This window comes from Ustilaginoidea virens, chromosome 5, assembly GCF_000687475.1.
Source record: "Ustilaginoidea virens chromosome 5, complete sequence".
Classification (NCBI taxonomy): Eukaryota; Fungi; Ascomycota; class Sordariomycetes; order Hypocreales; family Clavicipitaceae; genus Ustilaginoidea; species Ustilaginoidea virens.
In genome coordinates this window covers 2,004,649-2,027,434 of record NC_057320.1, presented here as the reverse complement: position 1 = coordinate 2,027,434, position 22,786 = coordinate 2,004,649, and the positions used below count along the sequence as shown (strand labels likewise).

Sequence of the window (22,786 nt, the reverse complement as noted above, 5' to 3'; positions counted from 1 at the left end):
CGATGAATGGGGAGACTGTGCACTCGCTCTTCTATTTGCTCAATCCACAACGTCACCGCATATCTAGAATGAGGATTCGCAGATACAATGGTGTTGCCGAGAGCTGAAAAAATATCCAGTTCCTCGTCCCTTCCCAATCTCGTTTTTATTTTGACATGTTTCATAGTAGGCAATCTGCTAGCCGCTCGCGCTTGATGTCGTATTGCGCCTTTGTTGAAATGCCACGTCCACGTCTTGTCTTGAATTCTCTGCTCCCCTTACCTTACCATGGACAGGTAGGTGTAGTCAAGTAAGGGGTGATATGACCATGGCAGATGGCTTGGTCAGTCGAACTTGTGCCGAATCCCGGCAATACCAGCTTCTCAGCTCCTCAGCTCCTCTTCTTATAAACACCGATGCAAGGTAGGTTTGGGGCAGTGCTTTGTCCACGGGAGTCGAAAAACGAACCCGAGGCAAGCTCCCCGGTTGCTCGGGCCGTAGCTCTCCCCGACGTTTAACAACGGTGGTCAGTTTTCCCAGGTACCGAATGGCGCGCCAAGAGGTTCATGGCGATAGTCACCTGCGTCGTCATCTCGGGTAGGATACAGAATACCTATTCATATGCAAGCATAGACACTTCTTGGTGATTATTTTTGGCCGTCTTATGACTGAAAGCCGTCGCTGGATACTGTTCTCTGGATTCCAGGCCGTGGCGCCATTACCTAAGGCTGGTAGATACGTACCCCATCCGGGCCAATCCCAACAGTCAACTGTCAACTACGGAGTAGTACCTCGTCGCCCCACGTTCCCTAACCTCCAAGTCCCAACCTGCCTCGCTCCAGGACATTGACTTCCCACGTCATCAGTGTCAATGGGTCCCTACGGTAGTTGGTGGGCTGTTTGATTCTTTCTCTGCTGCCTACCTGCCCGCCTCAAGCAAACGAATCATTACCTCCCAAACGGGGTGTATGCACAGCTCGCCTCTCTTCCGCAACCCCCCCCCCGGCCTCTTCGACCAGCCAGCCACTCGCCCTCACAATGAGCTCCTGTAAGATCTTGTCTTCAACCAAGTTTGCACGACTTGCTAAGAGATGACGCTGCATATAGTAAAGCAATTCATACGAAACGTCCGCGCGGCGAAAACCATTGCTGACGAGAGAGCGGTTATACAAAAGGAGAGCGCCGCTATTCGAGCAAGCTTCCGGGAAGAAAGTCATGATCACAACATCCGGTAAGGGGGCTGGCTGTTATATCACGATAGAAGACTCGGAATTCTTTCAAGTCGTTCGAAACTGACTCCTGTGACAGACGCAATAATGTCGCCAAGTTGCTATACCTCTTCACGCTAGGGGAGCGCACCCACTTCGGTCAGATCGAATGCCTGAAACTGCTCGCCTCTCCTCGATTTGCGGATAAGCGCCTCGGCCACCTTGCCACGAGCTTACTTCTGGATGAGAATCAAGAGGTTCTAACCTTGGTCACTAACTCGTTGAAAAAGTATGTATATTCCACTGGCGGTCTTTGGCACCGCATCGTTTCCCCTACAGGCACCGGGTTAACCCCTGTCGCGACTGAAGTGATCTCGGGCATTCAAATCAATACATCGTGGGCCTTGCTCTATGCACGCTCGGCAATATCGCTTCCATCGAAATGTCTAGGGATCTGTTTCCAGAGATTGAAAACCTGATTTCTACATCTAATCCCTACATTCGAAGAAAGGCAGCTCTTTGCGCGATGCGAATTTGCCGCAAAGTCCCCGACCTGCAAGAACATTTCCTCGAAAAAGCAACCCACCTTTTGGCCGACCGGAACCATGGGGTTCTCTTGTGCGGTCTCACACTGGTCACGAGTTTGTGCGAGGCAGATGAAGAGGAAGGTGGCGAAGAGGGCATCGTTGACAAGTTCCGGCCCTTTGCCCCCAGCCTCGTAAAGACTCTCAAGGGCCTCTCCACGTCGGGTTACGCTCCAGAACATGATGTCACCGGCATCACCGATCCGTTTCTGCAGGTCAAAATCCTGCGACTCCTCAGAATCCTTGCCATGGGAGACTCCGAAATCAGCGAACAAATCAATGATATCCTCGCTCAAGTGGCGACCAACACGGACTCGTCCAAAAACGTGGGCAACTCCATTCTGTATGAGGCAGTGCGTACCATCCTCGACATCGAGGCAGACTCTGGTCTCCGCGTTCTTGGCGTCAACATCCTGGGCAAGTTCCTGACAAATCGTGATAACAATATCCGTTACGTGGCGCTAAATACTTTGATAAAGGTGGTGGCTATTGAGCCCAATGCTGTCCAGAGGCATAGGAACACGATATTGGAATGTTTGAGGGATCCAGACATCAGTATCAGGCGCCGTGCCCTTGATCTTAGCTTCACCCTCATAAACGACAGCAATGTCCGCGTACTCATTCGGGAGCTCCTGGCGTTCCTGGAGGTTGCTGACAACGAGTTTAAGCCAACCATGACGAGTCAGATTGGCATCGCCGCCGACAAGTTTTCCCCCAACAAACGATGGCATTTTGATACCATGCTGCGAGTCATGTCGCTTGCCGGCAATTATGTCAAGGAACAGATTCTATCCTCCTTTGTCCGTCTTATTGCAACCACGCCAGAGTTGCAAACGTATGCTGTACAGAAGCTGTACGCCAACCTTAAGAGAGACATTACCCAAGAAAGCCTCACTCAAGCAGGAGCCTGGTGCATTGGCGAATATGCCGATGCTCTCCTCCAAGGCGGCCAGTACGAAGAGGAAGAGCTTGTACAGGAGGTCAAAGAGCATGAGGTGGTGGACTTATTCGCAACGATTCTGAACAGCAGCTATGTTACTCAAATCTCCACCGAATACATCGTCACAGCCTTGATGAAAGTGACTACGCGCTTTTCAGACGTCTCTCAGATTGAAAGAATCAGGCGAATCTTGCAAGGTAACCAAACGAGCTTGGATGTTGAAGTCCAGCAACGGGCTGTTGAGTACAGCAATCTCTTCTCGTTTGACGCCATTCGGCTCGGCGTTTTAGAGAAGATGCCGCCGCCGCAAATAAAGGAGTCTTCCAGAGTTCTTGGTCCAGCACCTTCCAGGAGGTCCAAAGTCGCAAACAGGAAATCCAAAGTTATCAAACCAACGGAGCAGGATTTACTCGATCTCATGGACGCTCCGGCGGCCCCCTCCTCCAATGTCTCCGCAACTACAAACTCAGATTTACTAGCCGACATCCTCGGAGGCGGCAGCGCATCACCCTCGTCAATGTCTGCATCACCAAGAGCTCCCGAACAAGGCGACATGGCATCCATGATGAATCTCGTCAGGCCCAATTCGGGACTATTCACCTCGTCGCCTGCGCCACCACCTGTCGGTTCGGATATGGCAGGGTCGGACCAAGCGCCCCCACGACATGCTCAAGCAGACCCGGGCTACTCTTGCTACAACGCCAACAGTCTCAAAGTCAGCATACAGGTGCAACGGAATGCAGAAGGGCTCATCCAAGCCGTCGCACGGTTCCAAAATGTGTCTACGTCTATCTCTCTCCACAATGTTGGGCTGCAAGCTGCTGTGCCCAAGTCTCAGAAACTCCAGCTTCTCAATATATCGGCTTCACAACTAGAACCTCATGCTGTAGCTACGCAACTGATGAGGGTTTCTGGGTGCAACGGGGTAAGACTAGCAGGATCTCTGTCTTAATGGCCCCTAACTACACCCCTGGAAAGGAAACATTGCTAACTATTCCGAACGTAAAGCCCCTTCGCTTGCGTCTTAGAATCGGATATGATCATCCATCCGCTGGGAAAGTAATGGATCAAGTAAACTGGACGGAGCCGTGATCACAATTCGGTTTCGGTTTCAAGGAAGGGGGGACGGGAACACGACCATCTCAAAACAGCTCTGGAGCTGGTGCTACGCCTCCGAGAGGTTGCAATAATGTAAGCAAGTTCATAAAAACAATGATCTGGTAACGCTCCATGCACGAGCGCCGCTGGGTCCTCCATGTTCTTCGCCTTTGCACACGGAGTCTCGGCTCAAGTCTTTGATTGGACCAGGATCTTTCTCGGACTTTTTTCGTGCTAGGATTTCACCGTGGCTGTTGGAAAACGGGGATTTTCGTATTCGTAACGATAAATGCCTCGCATCGCATCGGATTCAGCGCCGTTTGCTACCCTTGTAGAAAGTTTTTTTTTTTTTTATATATATATATATTTTGATAAGATATTGCGGCCGCTTTGGCTTTCTCGACTACGGGGACGACATACATGGCCAAGGTACCAAAATCACTACTACGTAAGAGAGCTGCTAGCAAGCCACTTGGGTGGGATACTTGGAGCGCATAATCAGGGAGAGCGGATGTTCCCCCTGCGTAGGAGTAGTAATCGATTGGAAATTTTGCAGTCCGATAAGTGGCATCGTCAACATTGTCAAGAGGGTTGTGTGTTTTTGATCTGTTGCTTCCCTCTCTCGTCACGCGGATTTCATATTCTTACCCGAAAACAAGGCAACTGAAATTGATCTAATGGTTACGGGCATACAAATATATGAAGCACCCTGAAAAACCTGCAGTGCATGAAGCAAGACTTGTGGGTGAGGGTTGGAACGCTTCTATCCACGGTCGAAAGGGTTGAGGGGAGTGAGCAAACTGTCAGAGCTGACAGCCTCGAAGTTTCTGTCGGAGACGTTTCTGTCGGAGATGAATTCAGGAGCTCTTGCAGACGCATCTGTTGTCAAAGTAAGCCCGTGTGTGTGGTGGGTGTTGTGTAAGGAAGTTGCTAGTTCAGGTCTCTCTCAAGGGCCTGGTTGAGACGGGTCGTTTTCGTCCTTGGAACCATCACGAAAATAGATCATGGGCTTTTTGCCTCCGTTTGGTGCGTGCTGGGCTTGGCAAGTCATGGCTAGCGTTCCTATTGCCCAGTTTGTCGGGGAACAGTTCCCTGGCGCTCCCAAGCGCCGCTCCCTTGATGGCAAACCCTCGGCCACGATTCCTTCGCTCGTCAGCAGCAGCGCCCTTGATTTTGAAAGCGTCATCGGTTGCGCTGTCCGGGGTGATGACGACGTTGGGGAAATCCTCGATCCGCAGTCGAGCCGATCCTATGGATTCCTCCAGCTGATCCAGCTGGTCCAGCTGGCCTCCCCTCCCCGAAGATTTCGTGGGAAAGAGCTCTTTACTACTATTATCGGCCAGGCCACTCTTTATCGACCTCGCCTCGATCCTATTTCGGTCATTAGATCTTTCTAGCTCGTCCTGGTGCGCATCGCCGCCGTCCAAGTGTCGACGAGGCGACGCTGACCTTTTCCGCAGCGAGGATCTGTTTCCAAAGAGCTCCTTTCCGTGGTTATGATTGCTCCTCAAGTGCGCATTCGTTGCGTCCCTTGAGCCAGAGCCGCGCCGGGACCGCTGACTCCGGGGGGCGTCATCATACATGCTTGCCTCGAAGACTTCGGCATCATCAGTTGATCCGTCGCGCCTGTGCCGGCCAGCAAGGCTATGGTAGCTGCCTTCTCTGTCTCTGTACCTGGCTCGGTCTTGTTGCTGCTTCCTTCGACGTTCTTCGGGATCATGCTCAGGATGTAGCAGGTAGTATCGGCTGCGCAGCGCAGCCCCAGCTTGTTTCTTGTCGCTTTCCACCGCAAACCGAAGTTGGAACGAAACTTCTGGCTTGCCGTGAAAAGGCTTCGCCGGCAGAGTTTCCCCAACGGCAAGCGCTGTTACGTCCAAAACCTCCATGGCACTCAGGGCGGCCAGAGCATCGTGAGCTATCATGTTGTTGGCAAAAACGAGGTTTGCGGAATGATCGTCAATCCACTCAATCCGGTCGACGAGACCAAAGTGTGATCTGACATATGCTTTGATTTCGTCTGTATGCAGGGTGTCGACCCCATGAATGTGTATTTTGTTTGGCACAACAGTTTTGCTCTCACTGCCCCCTTCTTCTCCGGCCGCGATCGTGGGTCCGTCCTCTGCCACCTCTCCAGGTTCTTGAGGCTCGTCGTTGAGTTGCTGCCCAATACGAAATTAGCAGGGGACCACTGACCATTGCTTTTCGACGGGAAAGAGACGCCGGTCGCGGCTCGTACCAGAATTTCCTCCGTCTGTCGGGGTTCGGGTTCGTCGGCGAGCATTTCGGGCATGCCATCCGCGGCATCGCCCATCTCAATGTCCAAATCCATGGCGCGGCACAGGTTCGGCAAGGCGGAAAAGGTGGAAGTGTGCAGAGTTCAAAGTCAGGGCTGTGGCTGTCTCTGAAGGTCCTTAGGTACGTAGTGGTGAAGAAGAGAGCAGAGGGAGGCAGCGCAGAGGGAAGCGGAAATTTTGAAGGCGCCGCACATGAGCTACCTGGCGTGCAATGTAGCCGCCAAGTATAGCTGAAGCACGGAGACCCGATCTTCAACTCCGCCAAAGACGACGATCGTAGTGAGCCTGAGGAGTTATTAGGGAGAGGTCCGGCCTTATGGATTCGAGCGCTAGGGAGGATAAACAGGAACAAGCGATGACAGGGACTGGAAAGGAAGCAGGCAGGAATGAACCGTTGAAAAGCCGGGAGTTGCATGCGACGTTGAGAAGCTTGACTAGCTGGCGTGTGTGTGTGCAAGCGTTTCTCCCACGCATCCCGAGGCCAGCACAGCCACAGAAGCCACCAGGCCAGCCACCTGCCTGCCACCAGCCACCAGCCACCAGCCACCAGCCACCTACCACCAGCCACCCGCCACATCGCATGCCTGGTTGCCCCAACAAAATGGGGCCAAGACATGTGCTTTCTCGCCCCACCTAGATCATCTATTGTTCGCTCTGCCCTTGTTGACAATGCTGACAAGTTAGCAGTGTTGACAACTTTGACAAGCTTCTCTGCGTCCAAATGTCCCAATACAGCAACCCGCAATTGCAGAAGATTATACGTCAATCGATCCAGACCCATACATGCCAGGCAACAAGATATCCAAGATGAAGTCTAAGTCTGCACTGGCCGGGCTCGTGACCTCTGGCATATTGCTCCTCCTCCAAAGCTCGCCCGTCTGCCAGGCAGCGGTCCTCAATCCTCCTCATCAATCCGCATCGTCAAGTGGCAACCCATCCAACATCTCCCGGTTCCCAATGCTGACGCGGATTTGCGACGGCGCCCTCGAGTTCTTCTGGGGCCGTCGCCGATTGAGAGAAGGATCGAATCAGTCACCGACTTATACTGCGTCGCGAGCCACGTACGCCAACCAAGTCGTGCTGAGATTCAACATCACAGACGACGGCCAAGAAGCCGTTCTTGCGGCAGCCGCGTCAAGGCTATTCCTGGACGTGTGGGCGCTTACAACCGACTTTGTCGACATTCGCCTGCACCGCGAGGAAGTGCCTTCACTGATGGGTCTACTTCCGTCTTCACTCCAGGCCGCTTCGACTACCCTAATCTCGGACCTTGCATCCGCCGTTTACAACTCTGTGCCGCACCACGATCGGGGGGCAACTGCCGAAGCCGATGATTTGTCATTGCCCCGCTCGTTGCTGGCTGCTGACAGCGACAACATCTTCTTCCAGGATTACCAACCGTTGCCGGTGATTGTTCGCTGGATGCGGCTTCTTGAAGCCATGTTCCCTTCGTTTGTCGAGTACATCTCCATAGGAAAATCGTTCGAGGGAAGGGATATATCCGCCTTGCGTCTCAGGGTGTCCCCCGTTTCTGTTGACTCGGGCCCGCGAAAGACGATAGTGGTCACTGGTGGCCTGCATGCCAGAGAGTGGATATCCACAAGCACCGTAAATTACTTGGCGTGGTCCTTCATCATGTCGTTTGGAAATGAACGCATGATCACAAACTTACTCCACGAGTTCGACATGGTCTTTGTACCAGTAGTCAACCCTGACGGCATGGAGTACTCATGGCGGGTAGACCGGCTGTGGCGAAAATCGCGGCAACAGACCAGTTTGCGTTACTGCCCAGGCTTCGACTTGGATCATACGTTTGGATACGGGCGGGATGGGCCACAGTCTCAGGCGCAGGCCGATCCTTGTTCAGAGAGCTATGGAGGAGAGGAACCTTTTCAAGCCGTGGAAGCAAGGGAGCTGGCGGCATGGGCTCGTAACGAAACCCTGAACAAGATCAAGTTCGTCGGGCTCCTGGACCTTCATTCATATTCTCAGCAAATTCTTTTCCCGTTCACCTTCTCCTGTCAGGAGAGACCCCCAAACCTGGAAAGTCTAGAGGAGCTGGCCGCAGGCATTGCCAAGGCCATCCGCATAGCAAACGGGGAGTCGTACTCGGTTTCGTCTGCCTGTGAAGTCGCCACGACCGCAACTGAAGGCCGCGTGGCTGGTCATCAGTCTGCATTTCGCATCGAGTCAGGCGGAGGCTCTGCTATCGACTGGTTTTACCATGAACTGAACGCCCACTTCAGCTACCAGCTCAAACTCCGCGATACAGGTAGCTACGGCTTCCTTCTGCCCAAGGAATACATTGTCCCCACCGGCGAAGAGGTATTTAGCGCCTTGAAATCCTACGGTGACTATCTTCTCGGCAATAACGGAATCGAAAGGTTACTGGATGATGAGGAATCCGATTTCCAGATCAATGCGACTTCGAGCGATGCCACCTTGACAACGAATCAAGAACTTAGACGACGAAGGTTGTGAGGCTGACCAGACTAGCGGAGAGCGATTGGTTTGAAACGAACTGGATTTATTCCAAATGTTGCGGCCCATCACAGAGCTTCAGATGACGAACCCTAGAGCGGTGCGGTGCCGGATGCTCGCGGAATAATGGCCGCATAACCTCGCTGTCGCAACAAGTATGGTCTGGCCGGCATGCCTCACCATTTCCCAGGACATATCGAAGAGACGTGTAGGCTGCTGTCAGCGTCGAGACGGAGTTGCACAGGATAGAACCGAACCTGGCCCTCGTAGAAGAAGGGAGAAACGCTGGCGAACAGGTGGCGATGACACGGATTCTTGATCCCTACAAGATCACCTCGTACCTCTGCGGGCACTATCTATATGTTACTAGTATCGTTGTTGTTCTTTGTTGGGCACCAGTTGTGCGAAAGCCCCTCGCCGGCAAGCCGCAACTAACGCCCAACGACGGATAACAATGACAATAACATGGATAGTGCCGCATAGAAAGAAGTGCTTGCGTATAAGTGTGTATATAATTGCCGCCAGTGTCAGGAGTGCGTAATGTCACGAATTGATGGCAAAGCGGTTGGTGAAGGCGGGTACAGTACTCCCAGTCTGCGCCTCGGAGGCCCAAACTGGTTTGGTTTTGGTTGGGTGCAACTGTGTAGAGAAGAGAAGAATGCTTTGGCAGACAATTTGATCTGGCCCGATATCGCATCACGTGAGAGGCCCCACCAAGGTCCTTTTCGGCTTAGCGTGATTCAACATGCCGCTCAACGGCCCAACACACGCTGAAATTTCGGAGCTCTTCCTGGTGGTTTACGTGTTTGAAGATTACCCATCCTCTCACTTTCTCTCCAAAGAGAGGCAAACGCCATAACGCCTCCGTCATGTTCTCCAGAGCTCTGAGAGTGCCCCGAGGGTTACCTCTACGTTCTAGGGCTCATGCTTCTACTTTTCTTTCCAAGCGATCCGTGACAACTGATGCTGCCTCCGCCTCCCTACACAATGGCGTTCCTCAGGTGGGTCGTTATCCTTCGGACATGATAGCTAAGCAAAGTCGATATACCAAAAGAAATCGATTTCCAAAAGGGCGAAATAGTGCCGCATGGTACCTGGCTACAGTTTTCCAAGCTATGAAGTTGCTAACAGTTCTTCTCTTTCCTCGCCTCGTGTCTGATTACAGTCCGAAGACGAACCTTTCCAGGTCACTCTAAGTGACGAGAGCTTCGAGACGTACGAGCTGGACCCTCCTCCGTATACGATTGAGGTTACCAAGAAGGAGCTCAAACAGATGTACCGCGACATGGTGAGCATTAGGTAAGACTGCGCATGAAACCTCACGGCTATGCCTATGCCGCACACAGGTTTGTTTAGAGATTACGGCCGGTGTTGACTAATAATCCCGCAGACAGATGGAGATGGCCGCAGACAGATTGTACAAGGAGAAGAAGATCCGTGGATTCTGCCATTTGTCTACTGGACAAGAGGCTGTTGCCGTGGGCATCGAACATGCCATTACCAAGGCTGATGATGTGATAACTGCCTACCGATGCCACGGCTTCGCGCTCATGCGTGGTGGCACAGTGCGATCCATCATCGGTGAGCTTTTGGGTCGACGTGAAGGCATCGCTTACGGCAAGGGTGGTTCAATGCACATGTTCTCCAAGGGTTTCTACGGTGGCAATGGCATTGTTGGTGCTCAGGTCCCCGTCGGAGCTGGCCTCGCGTTTGCCCACAAGTACAAGGATAGCAAGACGGCCAGCGTGATTTTGTACGGTGACGGTGCCAGCAACCAGGGCCAAGTCTTTGAGGCTTTCAACATGGCCAAGCTGTGGAACTTGCCCGCTCTCTTTGGCTGCGAGAGTAAGTCTCAAACCCCCCCCCCCTCTCCGCCCCCAATTTGCCCGCCCGTAAAATCTGACGCTTTCGCTCTAGACAACAAGTACGGTATGGGTACTTCTGCCGCTCGTTCTTCTGCTTTGACCGATTACTACAAGCGTGGGCAGTACATTCCGGGTCTCAAAGTTAACGGCATGGATGTCCTGGCTGTCAAGGCTGCCGTCAAGTATGGCAAGGAATGGACTGGTGCTGACAAGGGGCCCATGGTTCTCGAGTACGTCACCTATCGCTACGGTGGTCACTCCATGTCCGATCCCGGAACCACCTATCGTACCCGCGAAGAGATCCAGCGGATGCGTTCCACCAACGACCCCATTGCTGGATTGAAGCAGAGGATTCTGGACTGGGAGGTGGCCAGCGAGGAGGAGCTGAAGAAGGTCGACAAAGAGGCTCGAAGCCATGTCGCCGAGGAGGTGGCTATTGCCGAGGCCATGGCCGTTCCTGAGGCTAAACCATCCATCCTGTTTGAGGACATCTACGTTCGCGGTACCGAACCTAACCACATTCGTGGCCGAACCCCTGACGAGAACTTTTACTTTGCCTAAAATATTGCCTAAAGCCTTGGATTGGAAATGGAAACCACGAGACACAGACTACGTGTGGGTTATTAAACTTGTGCAAGATAGTGCATCGGCCCATTTATTTTTAACTCTTTTAACCTTTATTGCCATTTCCTTTTTGTATTATATTGTTTTAAATAAAGGACTGGAATAAAGACTGGAATGCTTAAACATTTATATTGTATTTTTATTTCATTGTCGACCGGCTCCTGCCAAATGAATTCAGTCGCGACTGCCAAAAAAGCAGTCGATGCGACCGCTAGCCATATGCGGCTCGACAGTCGGTAAATGTACTAACCACGTGACTCGGGCTCAGGACGTGATTCAGCTTCCTGCCGCGAACAAGCAATTAACGCGCTTCTGCTCTCTTCAAGCGCGTCATGGTGCTCACCAGCTATGTTGTCCATCGTAGCAGGTTTCCCCAGGCTCTCATTGCCATTCCACATCGACCATCACTTCGCGCTGATGTATTGAAACTGGCTTCCAAAAAGGGCTTTGTGAGTATTCTGCACCAGTCACTGGTTCAGTTGGACCCTGCCAAACGTTGCATCATGGCACCGTCAAAGCAGGCAACTCTGGGGTATGTAAAGGCTAATCAGAGCACTTTGGGGTGCGTGACAAAATGAATGAGCGATGTGGTCAAGTGCAGACCCTTTTTCTACCTGACTTGATGTTCTGAATGCTGACTTGTTTACTTTTTCTTCTTGTGTTTGTATAGGAAGTTTTTTGGTGCGAGAAATCCAGCGCCGCAGCAGCAAACGAAACTTGCATTTGCCACAAAAGCTTCTCCTCCAGCGGCTAAGGGAGACAAGAATTTGAGAACCAAAGAAAACGTAGATCCAGAATCAGGCCAGTGTTCTTGACTTGTTCCCTACTGATGACTCCATCACTGTCAGACGAGGCGCGCTAACCTGCTCCTTTGTAGACTCCAAGAAGCGAGTTCGGTCATCACGCAGCACTGGTCCCGTCAAAGCGGGACTTGATGAAGATGAGGAGCCTATAACTAAAAGGACGAGGAGAACTCGAGTCAAGATAGAGGAGGAAGAGGATGAGCCTGTTGTACCCAACTTAAAAAAACAGGAAGTTGAGGATGCCAATAACAAGGACGGCAAACCAGATATCAAGTATATCAGAGCCAGAACGAGTCCAAAAGCAGCTGCGGACCACGAGTCTGTGAAAAGTCTCGATGAAGAGAACCCAAATGAGGCTGCGGCAGGCTCCGGCTCCGATGTTGGAGAAGATGGCGAACTCGAGGAGGAGCCAGAAGTCGCCGCCAGGGCGAGGGAGAAAGTGCAAACACAACTCAAATCAAAGACCAACAAACCCGCTTACCCAGACTGGAAGCCCGGAAGCCCTGTTCCGTACGCTGCTTTATGTGAGACCTTCTCACTGATTGAAATGACGACCAAGCGACTGGTCATAATGGAGCATTGTTCCTCGTTTCTCAGACAGGTCATGCGCTTGACTCCTGATGACGTGCTGCCCACGGTTTTGTTGATGATCAACAAACTCGCACCGGATTATGCAGGTATCGAGCTGGGCATTGGCGAATCGCTGATTATGAAGGCCATTGGAGAGACAACCGGTCGAAGCCTGCAAGTCATCAAGGCTGACCAAAAGGAGATTGGTGACTTGGGCCTGGTTGCCGTCAAGAGTAGATCTACTCAACCTACCATGTTCAAGCCAAAACCCCTGACGGTACGGGGCGTGCATCAGGGCTTGATGAACATTGCCACCGTCACCGGTAACGGTGCCCAAGGCAGGAAAGTCGATGGCATCAAGAAGCTCTTATCTGCGGCCGATGCTCATTCGACCACCAAAGCCGACATCACAAAGGACAAGGGTGGGCCTAGTGAGGCCAAGTATATAATAAGATTTCTTGAGGGAAAGCTAAGATTAGGACTAGCGGACAAGACTGTGCTCTCCTCGTTAGCCCAGGCAATAGTCTGTCATGAGGCGGACCAGAAAGGCAAAGTTCCCAGCACAACCGAGATGGCGGAAGGCGAGACTATTCTGAAGACGGTCTACAGGTAAGTTGCAAGTTTCATGGGGGCCCTTTCAAGGATCGTCTGCAGAGTTGCTGATATACTCTGCCTCTTTTTGAAATAGCGAGCTGCCTAGCTACGACGCCATAATCCCGGCCGTGCTTGAGCATGGCATCATGAGGTTGAGAGAGAATTGCAAGTTGCGTCCTGGTATTCCTTTGAAGCCCATGTTGGCGAAACCAACAAAGGCTATCACGGAGGTTTTGGACAGGTTCGAAGGCCAAACCTTCACCTGCGAGTACAAGTATGACGGCGAGAGAGCTCAGATTCATTACGTTTCAAAGGAAGCCACTCAAGAATTTAGCCAGGCAGCCGTCGGGGCTGCCAAGCTGGCGGCTGACGGGGTGGCCAGCATCTTTTCCAGGAACTCGGAGGATCTGTCCAAAAAGTACCCCGATATTCTCGCCAAGCTGCATACCTGGGTCAAGGACGATACCAAGAGCTTCGTACTTGACTGTGAGACTGTAGCCTGGGACGTTTCCGAGATGAAGGTTTTGCCGTTTCAACAATTAATGACCCGAAAGAAGAAGGATGTCAAGGTGGAAGACGTCAAAGTCAAGGTGTGCGTCTTTGCGTTTGATTTGTTGTATCTGAATGGCTCGCCCGTTGTGGGAAAGTCTCTGCGGGAGCGCAGAGCCCTGCTTCACGAGTCTTTTGCGCCTATAGAGGGTGAGTTTGCGTTTGCTACGTACATGGACGGCCAAGAACTCGATGAGATTCAGCTTTTTCTCGATGAGAGCGTCAAAGCCTCGTGCGAGGGATTGATGGTGAAGATGCTGGATGGGACTGAGAGCGGATACGAGCCCAGCAAACGCAGCAGGAACTGGCTCAAGGTGAGTCCCGAGACCCCGACACCAAGAAAAATCATGGTCATGACCCATTTTTTCTTCCTTTTCTTCCTTTCTTTTTTTTTTCCTCTTCCGGCAGAGGATAGTATCCGGATTTTGTTTTCTGACGTGGATTACTCAGGTCAAGAAAGATTACCTGGTTGGCGTCGGTGACTCGCTGGACCTGGTCGTCCTTGGCGCTTATCACGGCAAGGGAAAGCGAACCTCGGTGTATGGTGCATTTCTCCTCGCGTCCTATAATCCGGCCGACGACACCTACGAGACGGTTTGCAACATTGGAACAGGCTTTTCCGAGCAGGCTCTCGAGGAGCTCCACACGCAGCTGTCCCAGATTGTGATTGATCGTGCCAAACCCTTCTACTCGCATTCCTCGGGCAACCAGCACCAACCGGACGTGTGGTTCGAACCGCGGTACGTGTGGGAGGTGCGGACAGCAGATCTGACCCTGAGTCCTCGGTACAAGGCGGGATGCAAGGAAGGAGTCGATCCGGTTGGTGGCAAGGGCATCAGTCTGCGGTTCCCGAGATTTATCAAGCTGCGCGACGACAAAAAGCCCGACGAGGCAACGAGCAGCAGACAAGTTGCCGAGATGTACAGAAAGCAGGAGAGTGTGACGAAGAATAAAGGGCCGTCAGTAGACGACGACTTTGAGTATTGAAACAATAGCAGCAGGGCGCGCAGGTAGTTGGGGCGAAATCCCAGCGTGGCTGACCGAGACAAGCCCGGATGGGGGGGTTTTTTTTTATCGCGATGTTCTAGTTGTCTTAGCTACACCAACATGATGATCATCATGTTTCTCGACATTCACAGAAGCCAAGATTCTCAAAAAAAAACTTCACGGAATGATGTGACGCCGGTTATGAAAGCATAACTGCCAAAGCAGCAGAGAATGAAGAAGAGGGAGAAGAAGGAGGAGAAGAAGAAGAAGAAGAAGAAGAAGAAGAAAATCTTATAGTATGCTCGCAGCATCTTCATTATCGTCAGTTCTCAACAATCCATGCGCACTCCCCTGCACGTCCTCGCCGCCCCCCTCTGCTGCGCCACGCATCCCGGCGTGCTCAACGCCGCCCGTCCAAGCGGAAGAGCTGGTGCGCCTCGTCTCCTCTGCGCCGTTCAAGACATACCACACGTCCTTCTTGGTCAGGATCCCCTGCAGAGCACCGCGGTCGGTAAACAGCACGTATCGAAGGCCGAGCCTCTGGAAATACGAGACGACGAGGTGGAGGCTCGTGCGGGACGGAAGGGTCAGCGGCGTCTGGTCCATCCACGGGCGGAGATCGAGCGTCGTGGCGGGATCCGCCAGGGGCTGGTGCGAGAAGTAGGCCTCTGTTTCCGGGGCCAAGGACCTCGGGGACTGCGTCGCGGTGCGGATATTGTAGGCGAGCTCGGCCCGGGAAATGTACCCCAACAAGACCGCTTCCCGGGGATCGGAAATGACGGGGAAGCCGCGGTAGGCGTGCGTGACGAGGATGGCGTTGAGAGAGGCGATGGTGTGACCCGTGGCGGTGAGAACGACCAGGTCCTCGATGCGCGTCATGATCTGCGACGCGGACACGTCGGGGATGACGAGCGCCTCTTCGCTGTTGTCGAGGAAGGGGTATTCGTTGAAATGGATCCAGGACTCGTAGATGCCGCGGCGGGAAAATGCATCGCCGACCCACTTGGATGTCATGACGGCCACCATGATGGGCAGGACGTAGGTGAGCGCGCCGGTGAGCTCGAACATGATGACGACGATGGAGACGGTCATGCGGGTGACGCCGGCCAGGGCGGCCGAGGCGCCGATGATGGCGTAGGTGCCGGGCGTGATGCAGGGCACGTCGGGCGCGCATGAGGCGAAGACGAAGAACGAGGGGTGGTTGTGGACCCAGATCTCCATGACGATGCCGACGGCGCGGCCGGTCAAGGCGCCGATGGCCATGGACGGCAGGATGACGCCGGCGGGAATCTGCAGGCCAAAGGTAATGCTGGCGAGGAAGAAGCCGAGGACCGCCGCAAAGATGAGCAGGATGATGGTTCTGGCCGACGCCGTGCCGGTCCGGCAGAGCCCTATGGGATCGTCGAGGACCTGGGAGCATTCCGAGAACAAGCTCGACACGAGCTCGGTAGACTGCACCTTCATGTAAAAGTTGGGGTAGTTGACGAGCGCTGTCAGGAGCGCAACCGCGATAACTTGGACGACGGGTCCTGGAAGCCACGGCTGCGCCTGCTTCCAGCGCGCAACAGCCATGTTGGCTCGGATGAAGAGTCCGCCGTAGACGCCCTATGCCCTCCATGTTGAGAATGGTGTTTTTTCTTTTGGAAAGCATCAGGAGGGGAAGAGGGGTGGGGGAAAAAAAACCGAAGGAAAAGCGACTTACGCCCAAGATACCGAGCATGGCATAAGGGATGATTTCAAACCCGTGCCAGTCCACGCTGTACTTGGTCTGATACAAGACCAGCTTCCCGGACCGAAAGGGGTCAAAGGCCTGCAGACATACAGCGGCCGTCATGGCACATACGAAACTCTGCCACATGGTCTTGTCTGGGAAGTAGTATGATAGTTGCTGCGAGGAGCGCAATTAGAACGCAGTCCAGAGACAGAGACAGAGACAGAGACAGACAGAGACACCGGTCAAGAGACTGGAGAATGGGCATATGGATGGGGGCCGGACCTCAAGACTAAACAATACGCCGCCAATGGGCGAGCCAAATGCTACCGAGATGCCAGAGGCTGCGGCTGCTGAGAGTATCTCGCGCTTTCGAGCTTGATGGCGACGTTAGGACGAAACGAACTGTCGAGGGGAGCATTCTTCGTCTGGGCGTATTTACCTTCGTTATCACCGATATTCGCGAATAGCTTAATGAACAGGTTGGCGCAGCAGCAAGCGACATGCACCAGCGGGCCCTCCTTTCCGAGCCACATGCCGGATGCTACAGCAAGAACCTATCGACACAGCTTGTTATTCACCGCGGCGAATGACACAAAATCGGCCCCCCCCCCGAGTCATTGCGCCATGACGACCTACCAGGCCCGCGGATTTGGTGACCAAGGTCCAGGTACCCAGAAACCTTCGTATGACGAAGCCGCCCAGGACAGTCTTGATCTCGGGGATGCCGCTGTGCTTGGCATACAAGGCGTACTCTTGGACGAGAAGGGCGGCAAAGTACGCCAGCGATACCTGGCGCGGGCTTGATTAGGGTGCGATCTGGCAAGCGAAATGGAGCGTTGAGGCGCCGAGGGCGTCGATTTATATAAAAAAAAATAAAAAAAAAAGAGGCTCACCGAAAACAAGAGGTAAAAACAGTACTCGATGATCCACCGTCCCCCCGCAGCGTGAACTCCGAGAGCCTCGCTCCAGTACTTCCACCCGGCACACTTGAACCCTTGATCATAGCCAAGACAGCAAAAGCTCTTGCTGAGGTAGAAGCGGCCACCTTCCGGCCCGCTGGAGCAGAAACCAAGCTTCAGGTCGCTCAACCAATCGCTAGTGACGTCTATGCCGGCAGCCACTAGACCGACCAGGATTCCCGTCAGGACGAGCACGATCCACACCTGGCTAGCGTCCAGGAAGTATCTGAGGTAGCCAACAAGACCGCTCGCGCTCGAGGACAGGACGCGAAGTCGCTGGCGTTCTTTGGTATACTCAAAGATCCAGTCGATGGCGGTCATGTCCTCGTACCCTACCCGCCGCCCAGGTCCTTCTGCGTTCCAGTCGTTGGGCAAGCCCTCTTTGAAGACGGCGTTAGTGTTGCTGGATCGCGTCGTACGTTGGGCCGAGTCGGCCGCCGCAACGACAGGGTACGTGTGTTTGTGTTGGCGAAGCTGCCGAGGCGAGCACGACGGTTGGTTTCCTCGCGAGAACGAGGGCGATGCAGCCAGGGCGGACAGGAGCCTTGACGGTCTGGGCAGCACGAATGGCTCTTGCTTGCGTTTGAAGGACGGGGAGTCATCCAAGTCCTGGTGGAGAGGATCGTCGTCGTCGTCGTCGAGGAGGTCATGACCAGCGTCAACATCAAGGTGGCCGTCGTCAGCTAAAAAGTCCATCTCGTCGCGGCCATCTGATGTCAACGACGGCGGCGTGTGCGCAGTACGCGGTGATGGTGACGAGCATGACGCGGAAGCGGAAGAATGGTTCTGGGCGGTTCCCAACATAATGCGGCCTATCCCATCTTTCAAGGGTGGTGGTGGTGGTGAACGGTCGGTCTATGATGATATGATCTGTCCAAGGTGTTAATCCAAGGCGGTGCGTTTGCCGGCTGAAATATTCAATCAAATGACGCTGGCCATGCTTGCAAGTAGTTGAGCGAGGATCGAAACCAACCACCACGGATGACAGACGTGCAAACGGAAACCTGCAGATACTGTACGGAGTACGGAGTATGTATGTATGCTTCCTGAAAGCTGCAAGGCTAGGGGGCAATTAGCGAGGCGTGGCCTACGGAATACTGTACTCCGTGCTTGCGGCGGTTTTGAGCCAATCGCCCCAGTTGCCTTGCTCCTGGTTCTCATTCTTTAATTGCTATTGGGTGACGACATCGTGCTCTGCCCCACCGAGTAACGTGTTCATCAATGTTTGCCACTTCTCATATCACAAACACCAAGCATTTCGGTTACATTTCGAACCAGTGTCCCAAGCGGCGGCTACTTTCTCTCTCATCACCTGCCCCGAGGCGGAGGTGTGGGATGGGGAAGGAAACAAGTAGAACAAGCAACAGGAATAGGAATAGGAACAGCAGCAACAGCAGCAAGCAGCAGCAAGCAGCAACAGGACGGGCTTGTACTGCCTCGAATACACCATGGACCAAGGCGCTGCCCAGACCAACCCGTCGTCGCCAAGGCAATCTCCAAGTCAATCCCAAAGCATCCCGGATGCTGCCACCATATCCCGCATACAAGCACTGCTCGAAAGCAAGCAAGACACCCAACGCTTCGTCGCCTTGGCTCTTCTCAAGTCCGTCCTCGACAATTCACCCCAGCTCCGCCAAGATGCTTCCGTCATCCAACGCCTGTGGGCAAGCACGTCGCCCAAGTTTCTAGAGAGACTGGTGCGAACGGGCTCCAGATCTTCCGGGCAAAATGCCAAAGAAATGCTCGACCTAGCCATCTCCGTCCTCCATACCTTTGCCGCGCTCCTTCCCCAGTCATCCATTGCAGAGCCCAAGTTCACCGATAGGATACCTGGGCTTGTCAATGCCGTACTGTATTGGTGAGTCTGAGCATGCACGGATTCATGTCTGAACCTCAACTCTGATACGTGGCAGCTCGAATGACTCAACCACCTCACTCTTGCAACTACTCCACACCCTTGTCAGCATTCCCGAGGGAGCAAAATCCTTCATCCATGTTGAGGATCCAAGTCCCTTGGCTGAGATTGCTCCTAGTCATGCGCTAGTATTGGATATATTCCGCTTTGCTTGGCTGAATGGAATGGCGGCCGTCGTTGAGAAGCATCTCTTGGTGAACCAGATAACCGATACCATGCGGTTCCTCGTCTCTTCATTCATGGGCACCGACGGCGTGACTTTGCTCGACTTTTTAGGAAGCTTCCTTCGAGACGCCCACCCAGATGTTGGTACCTCTTCCTCCGGCGCTGAATTTTTTTTTTTTTTCCCTCGTTTTCTCCTTCGTCTCCGTGTATTCGTTCGGATTGTTACCCCGTTTGAGTAGTTCCACCCGCTCATCAAAAACTTCTTAGATTTTGCCATACGAGCCTCAGTGGCTAGAAACAATTTCCGGTTTTATCAAAAACTTGGCAGCGAGTCGACCTAACCAACTCGCCAGGTCGGCTTACACCAGTGCAGCCGCTTCCATGTTGCAAGCGTATCCATCCTCGGCCCCGAGATTGCTCTTTGCCGATAACAAAGATGATGACAAACCATTCGCCTACCTTTTGGTGGACATAATCCTCATTGACATTCGATCATCTACCCCAACACTCCTCGAGCAACTCAATCAGCCTGGATACACAGAGCTATCTCAAAGATTAGCTTCAGCCCTTGACGTGATTGCCATCTTCATTGGCTATCTCGTGCGTTGTTTGGAAGACGACTCCATAGACACTTTCACCCTGTCACCGCAGAGCTTGCTCAAGCTTCGAAAAAGCATTTCGGAAACCATGTCTGGAATCGCGGAATATCTCCGCGACAGATGGGATGCTACATTTGCTGGGGCCATGGGCCTGCATCCGGACGCACGGGTTGCAAGCACAGACACGGCAACGGGCTTATACCGCTCACTGACTTGGGATTCGATGACTACGGTTGCCGATGAGGATCCTTTGATTCTGTCAGCCATTCGATCGCTTTCCCTCTGGTTGAGGGAAGACGAAAATGAAATGCTACAAAAGGAGGCAACCGGTCTAATGGACGTATTCATGGAATTGTACCGGAGAAGCTCGTCGGAAAGGTTAGACTTTAGACCAGCTGTGCTGGTTGCTTTGGAAGCCCTCATCACCATACCGCGAGGCCGAAAGCTGTTTCTTCAGCATGACGGTTGGGGCGTTTTGAGCCAGGACTTGGGCCAAGTTTTTCAGAAGTCTTTGGGTGGTGACGGTGACGCCGACGCCGACGCCGATGCCGACGCTTCTCGGGGTGTTGAAATCGTTCGCGTCTTGCTCACGGTTGCTGAAGAGGAGGCATCAGACACGCCAGAGGAGTGGATGGATAGCGTTACCGCGATGGCCCGATGGGATACTCCTGCTTTGGTCTCGTCGGCCAAATTCCAGGAGCTTCAGATAGCTTTTTTGCAATTGTGCTGTGCTCTTTTACACGGCGCAACCAGCGGCATGAGATCCAGACACAGGCATTCCATCCGCACGATTCAAGACGTTGCCAATCAGATGACAGAAAATACCTGCAAAAAGGACAAGGCGTTGGCCGACGCCCTGGACGAGGTCCGGGTTTCGCTCGACAGATTTTGCGGAGAACCTACAGCCGGTTCAGGATGAAATCGGATTGGAAGGCTTAAAAGAATCCTGCTTCTGGTCAGGACAGATCGGCCGGCACGCCCTCGGTCGCCGGTATCCTGTCTGACACACTCCTATCAACGAGCTGCACCACTGCGAGCAGTTGGATAGGAGACTTTGCGATGGGCTACTGCATCGTTCTATCGGCTCTGCAAGGGATGGAAGAAAAGAGGTTGGTTCGGATCGGCTCGTTGCTGCAGGTTGATGCTGCCAAGGGACTTGTTCGTCATGCTCACTGGTGTTGTTGAGCCTCCCCCAAACGTTTGTCTCGAAGCAACTACCCATGGCCAGTTGCAAGCTACATTGAAAGTGGCATGCGGCGCAAGGGGGGAAGAGGGGGGGGGGGGGTTACGCGGCTTCAGCGGACCAAGGAGGGCCGAATCAAGATATCTGCTGAGGTAAAGCTTGTTGAAGTGCAAGATGGGATCCATGCGATAATCCTGCCCGCGGAAATGTGTTAGGCATCCCAGTAGGGACAGCAGCCTTGAATGCTTCGTGAATGTCATTGCAAAGGTGTCCGGGGTCACTTCCGGGTGTAGAGCTGCAGACGGGAATTGTAGTCGGAAGGCGCAAGCATCTCGACATGGATCCATGCACTTGATCTGCTTTTGTCGAGTTCCCTGGCGGATCGAACGTGGCGGTGAAATCTCGAGTTCCGTCATGGCAACAGTGCAAGACACTCAGCCCTGTCGCTGAATTCCCTCTGCAGATTTGCACACAGCAAACGAGCCCTTGCTCACGGCACCGCCAGCCTTGGACTGCCTTTTGCGTGCCCGACGCACCTCAATCTCCACACGCCGCATCTCGGCATCTACCGAGGCCAGTCGTGGAATCACATCCTCCACCGCTCGAGCGGAATGGCTTCGCGCAGTCCGCAGCGGCATGGGCGTCAGGATGCCGAACCATCTGAGGGGATCGTGCGGCAGCCCACGCCGCGCGTCTTTGCGCGTTCCTTTGCCATGCTCGTCATCGGAGACTACACCCTCCTCTCCCGTCTCCTGGCCGTCTTGAGCCTCGAAAGGGTGGGCTTTGGTGCGGAATTCGGGGGCTTGGTGCTCGCTTTGCAGGATAGTCAGCCGGCGGCTGGCCCGCATCCTGTCGTCGTACTGGTCTTGACCGAACCTCAGGCCCCGCTCTGCGAGAAAGTTGGCACGCGCAATGTCTCGATACACCAGGGCTTGCAGCCTGGATAGTTCTTGACGGAGCCGCGTGTATTCCTCCAGGAGGCAGAGGTAACGCTGCAGGAGGTGGTCAATGTCTTGCTGATCGGGATTCATGGTCGCAAAGGCCTAGTTTTGGGAAGAGGAGACGCGGTCGAGGGAAATCTGACGCTTTGCTGTTTCCAAGACGGGGTAGAAGAGGGGTGGAGTCGTTTGCTTGACGAGGGGTGCTGGGAGGACCGATTTGGAGCTATAAGACGGGTGTTGCGAATGCATTTGTCGAGGTTGTTTCCTTTTCCAAAATATCATGTCCAGGGGCAAGAAGTAGACGAGTGGGTGGGGCCCGGCGGATGGGCTGGCGGCTGGCGACTGGCGGCTGGCGGCTGGCGGCTGGCTTACGGACATGAGCGAATGTTGGCGAATGTCGGCGAATGTCGGGAAACGTTGGCGACGCAGCTTGCGATGGATGGGAATCTCTAGCAACAGCCAACAAAGCGAACGCCAGCAAAGGCAGCCAGCCGTATCCTTTGATATACATCTTCTTTGCTCAATGCAGCCGTGCTGGAAAAGCTTGAAATTGAGACGGGTGTTTGCGTCTCACAGGACCAGGGTGTCTCTGGGGGTGACGGTAGCCAAAACGATAAAACGATGGGGCCTGGCAGTTGGAATCCAAGATCTGATCTGGCCGTGAACAATACTCCTGCTCTCTTGTTGTTGGTCCTTGGTCGTCCTGCGCTCCTCCGCCTCATCCGCCCGTCCCC

At 53.6% G+C, this 22,786-nt stretch overlaps 8 protein-coding genes across 8 annotated transcripts; 5 read left to right on the top strand and 3 right to left on the bottom strand.

Annotated features, from left to right (window-relative positions):
• Window positions 1–1,017: 1,017 nt before the first annotated feature.
• On the top strand, window positions 1,018–3,803 carry UV8b_06433 (uncharacterized protein; the record flags this gene model as incomplete). Its single annotated transcript, XM_043143930.1, has 5 exons — window positions 1,018–1,027; window positions 1,087–1,210; window positions 1,288–1,476; window positions 1,557–3,636; window positions 3,720–3,803. 5 exons carry the CDS (start codon window positions 1,018–1,020, stop codon window positions 3,801–3,803), a joined length of 2,487 nt encoding a protein of 828 aa, XP_042999865.1.
• A 995-nt stretch (window positions 3,804–4,798) lies between these two features.
• On the bottom strand, window positions 4,799–6,138 carry UV8b_06432 (uncharacterized protein; the record flags this gene model as incomplete). Its single annotated transcript, XM_043143929.1, has 2 exons — window positions 4,799–5,968; window positions 6,046–6,138. 2 exons carry the CDS (start codon window positions 6,136–6,138, stop codon window positions 4,799–4,801), a joined length of 1,263 nt encoding a protein of 420 aa, XP_042999864.1.
• A 772-nt stretch (window positions 6,139–6,910) lies between these two features.
• Window positions 6,911–8,584, top strand: UV8b_06431 (uncharacterized protein; the record flags this gene model as incomplete). Its single annotated transcript, XM_043143928.1, has 1 exon — window positions 6,911–8,584. One exon carries the CDS (start codon window positions 6,911–6,913, stop codon window positions 8,582–8,584), a length of 1,674 nt encoding a protein of 557 aa, XP_042999863.1.
• An 869-nt stretch (window positions 8,585–9,453) lies between these two features.
• On the top strand, window positions 9,454–11,010 carry UV8b_06430 (uncharacterized protein; the record flags this gene model as incomplete). Its single annotated transcript, XM_043143927.1, has 4 exons — window positions 9,454–9,585; window positions 9,750–9,883; window positions 9,975–10,429; window positions 10,502–11,010. 4 exons carry the CDS (start codon window positions 9,454–9,456, stop codon window positions 11,008–11,010), a joined length of 1,230 nt encoding a protein of 409 aa, XP_042999862.1.
• Window positions 11,011–11,576: 566 nt separating this feature from the next.
• UV8b_06429 (uncharacterized protein) lies at window positions 11,577–14,576 on the top strand (the record flags this gene model as incomplete). The annotated part of the gene is made up of 5 exons (XM_043143926.1): window positions 11,577–11,605; window positions 11,744–11,874; window positions 11,951–13,055; window positions 13,135–13,903; window positions 14,040–14,576. The coding sequence occupies 5 exons, from the start codon at window positions 11,577–11,579 to the stop codon at window positions 14,574–14,576; spliced, it is 2,571 nt and encodes an 856-aa protein (XP_042999861.1).
• Window positions 14,577–14,867: 291 nt separating this feature from the next.
• On the bottom strand, window positions 14,868–18,053 carry UV8b_06428 (uncharacterized protein; the record flags this gene model as incomplete). The annotated part of the gene is made up of 6 exons (XM_043143925.1): window positions 14,868–16,181; window positions 16,279–16,464; window positions 16,573–16,664; window positions 16,730–16,844; window positions 16,927–17,079; window positions 17,184–18,053. 6 exons carry the CDS (start codon window positions 18,051–18,053, stop codon window positions 14,868–14,870), a joined length of 2,730 nt encoding a protein of 909 aa, XP_042999860.1.
• Window positions 18,054–18,697: 644 nt separating this feature from the next.
• On the top strand, window positions 18,698–20,847 carry UV8b_06427 (uncharacterized protein; the record flags this gene model as incomplete). Its single annotated transcript, XM_043143924.1, has 3 exons — window positions 18,698–19,107; window positions 19,163–19,469; window positions 19,597–20,847. The coding sequence occupies 3 exons, from the start codon at window positions 18,698–18,700 to the stop codon at window positions 20,845–20,847; spliced, it is 1,968 nt and encodes a 655-aa protein (XP_042999859.1).
• Window positions 20,848–21,545: 698 nt separating this feature from the next.
• UV8b_06426 (uncharacterized protein) lies at window positions 21,546–22,142 on the bottom strand (the record flags this gene model as incomplete). The annotated part of the gene is made up of 1 exon (XM_043143923.1): window positions 21,546–22,142. The coding sequence occupies one exon, from the start codon at window positions 22,140–22,142 to the stop codon at window positions 21,546–21,548; it is 597 nt and encodes a 198-aa protein (XP_042999858.1).
• Between the last annotated feature and the right edge of the window lie 644 nt (window positions 22,143–22,786).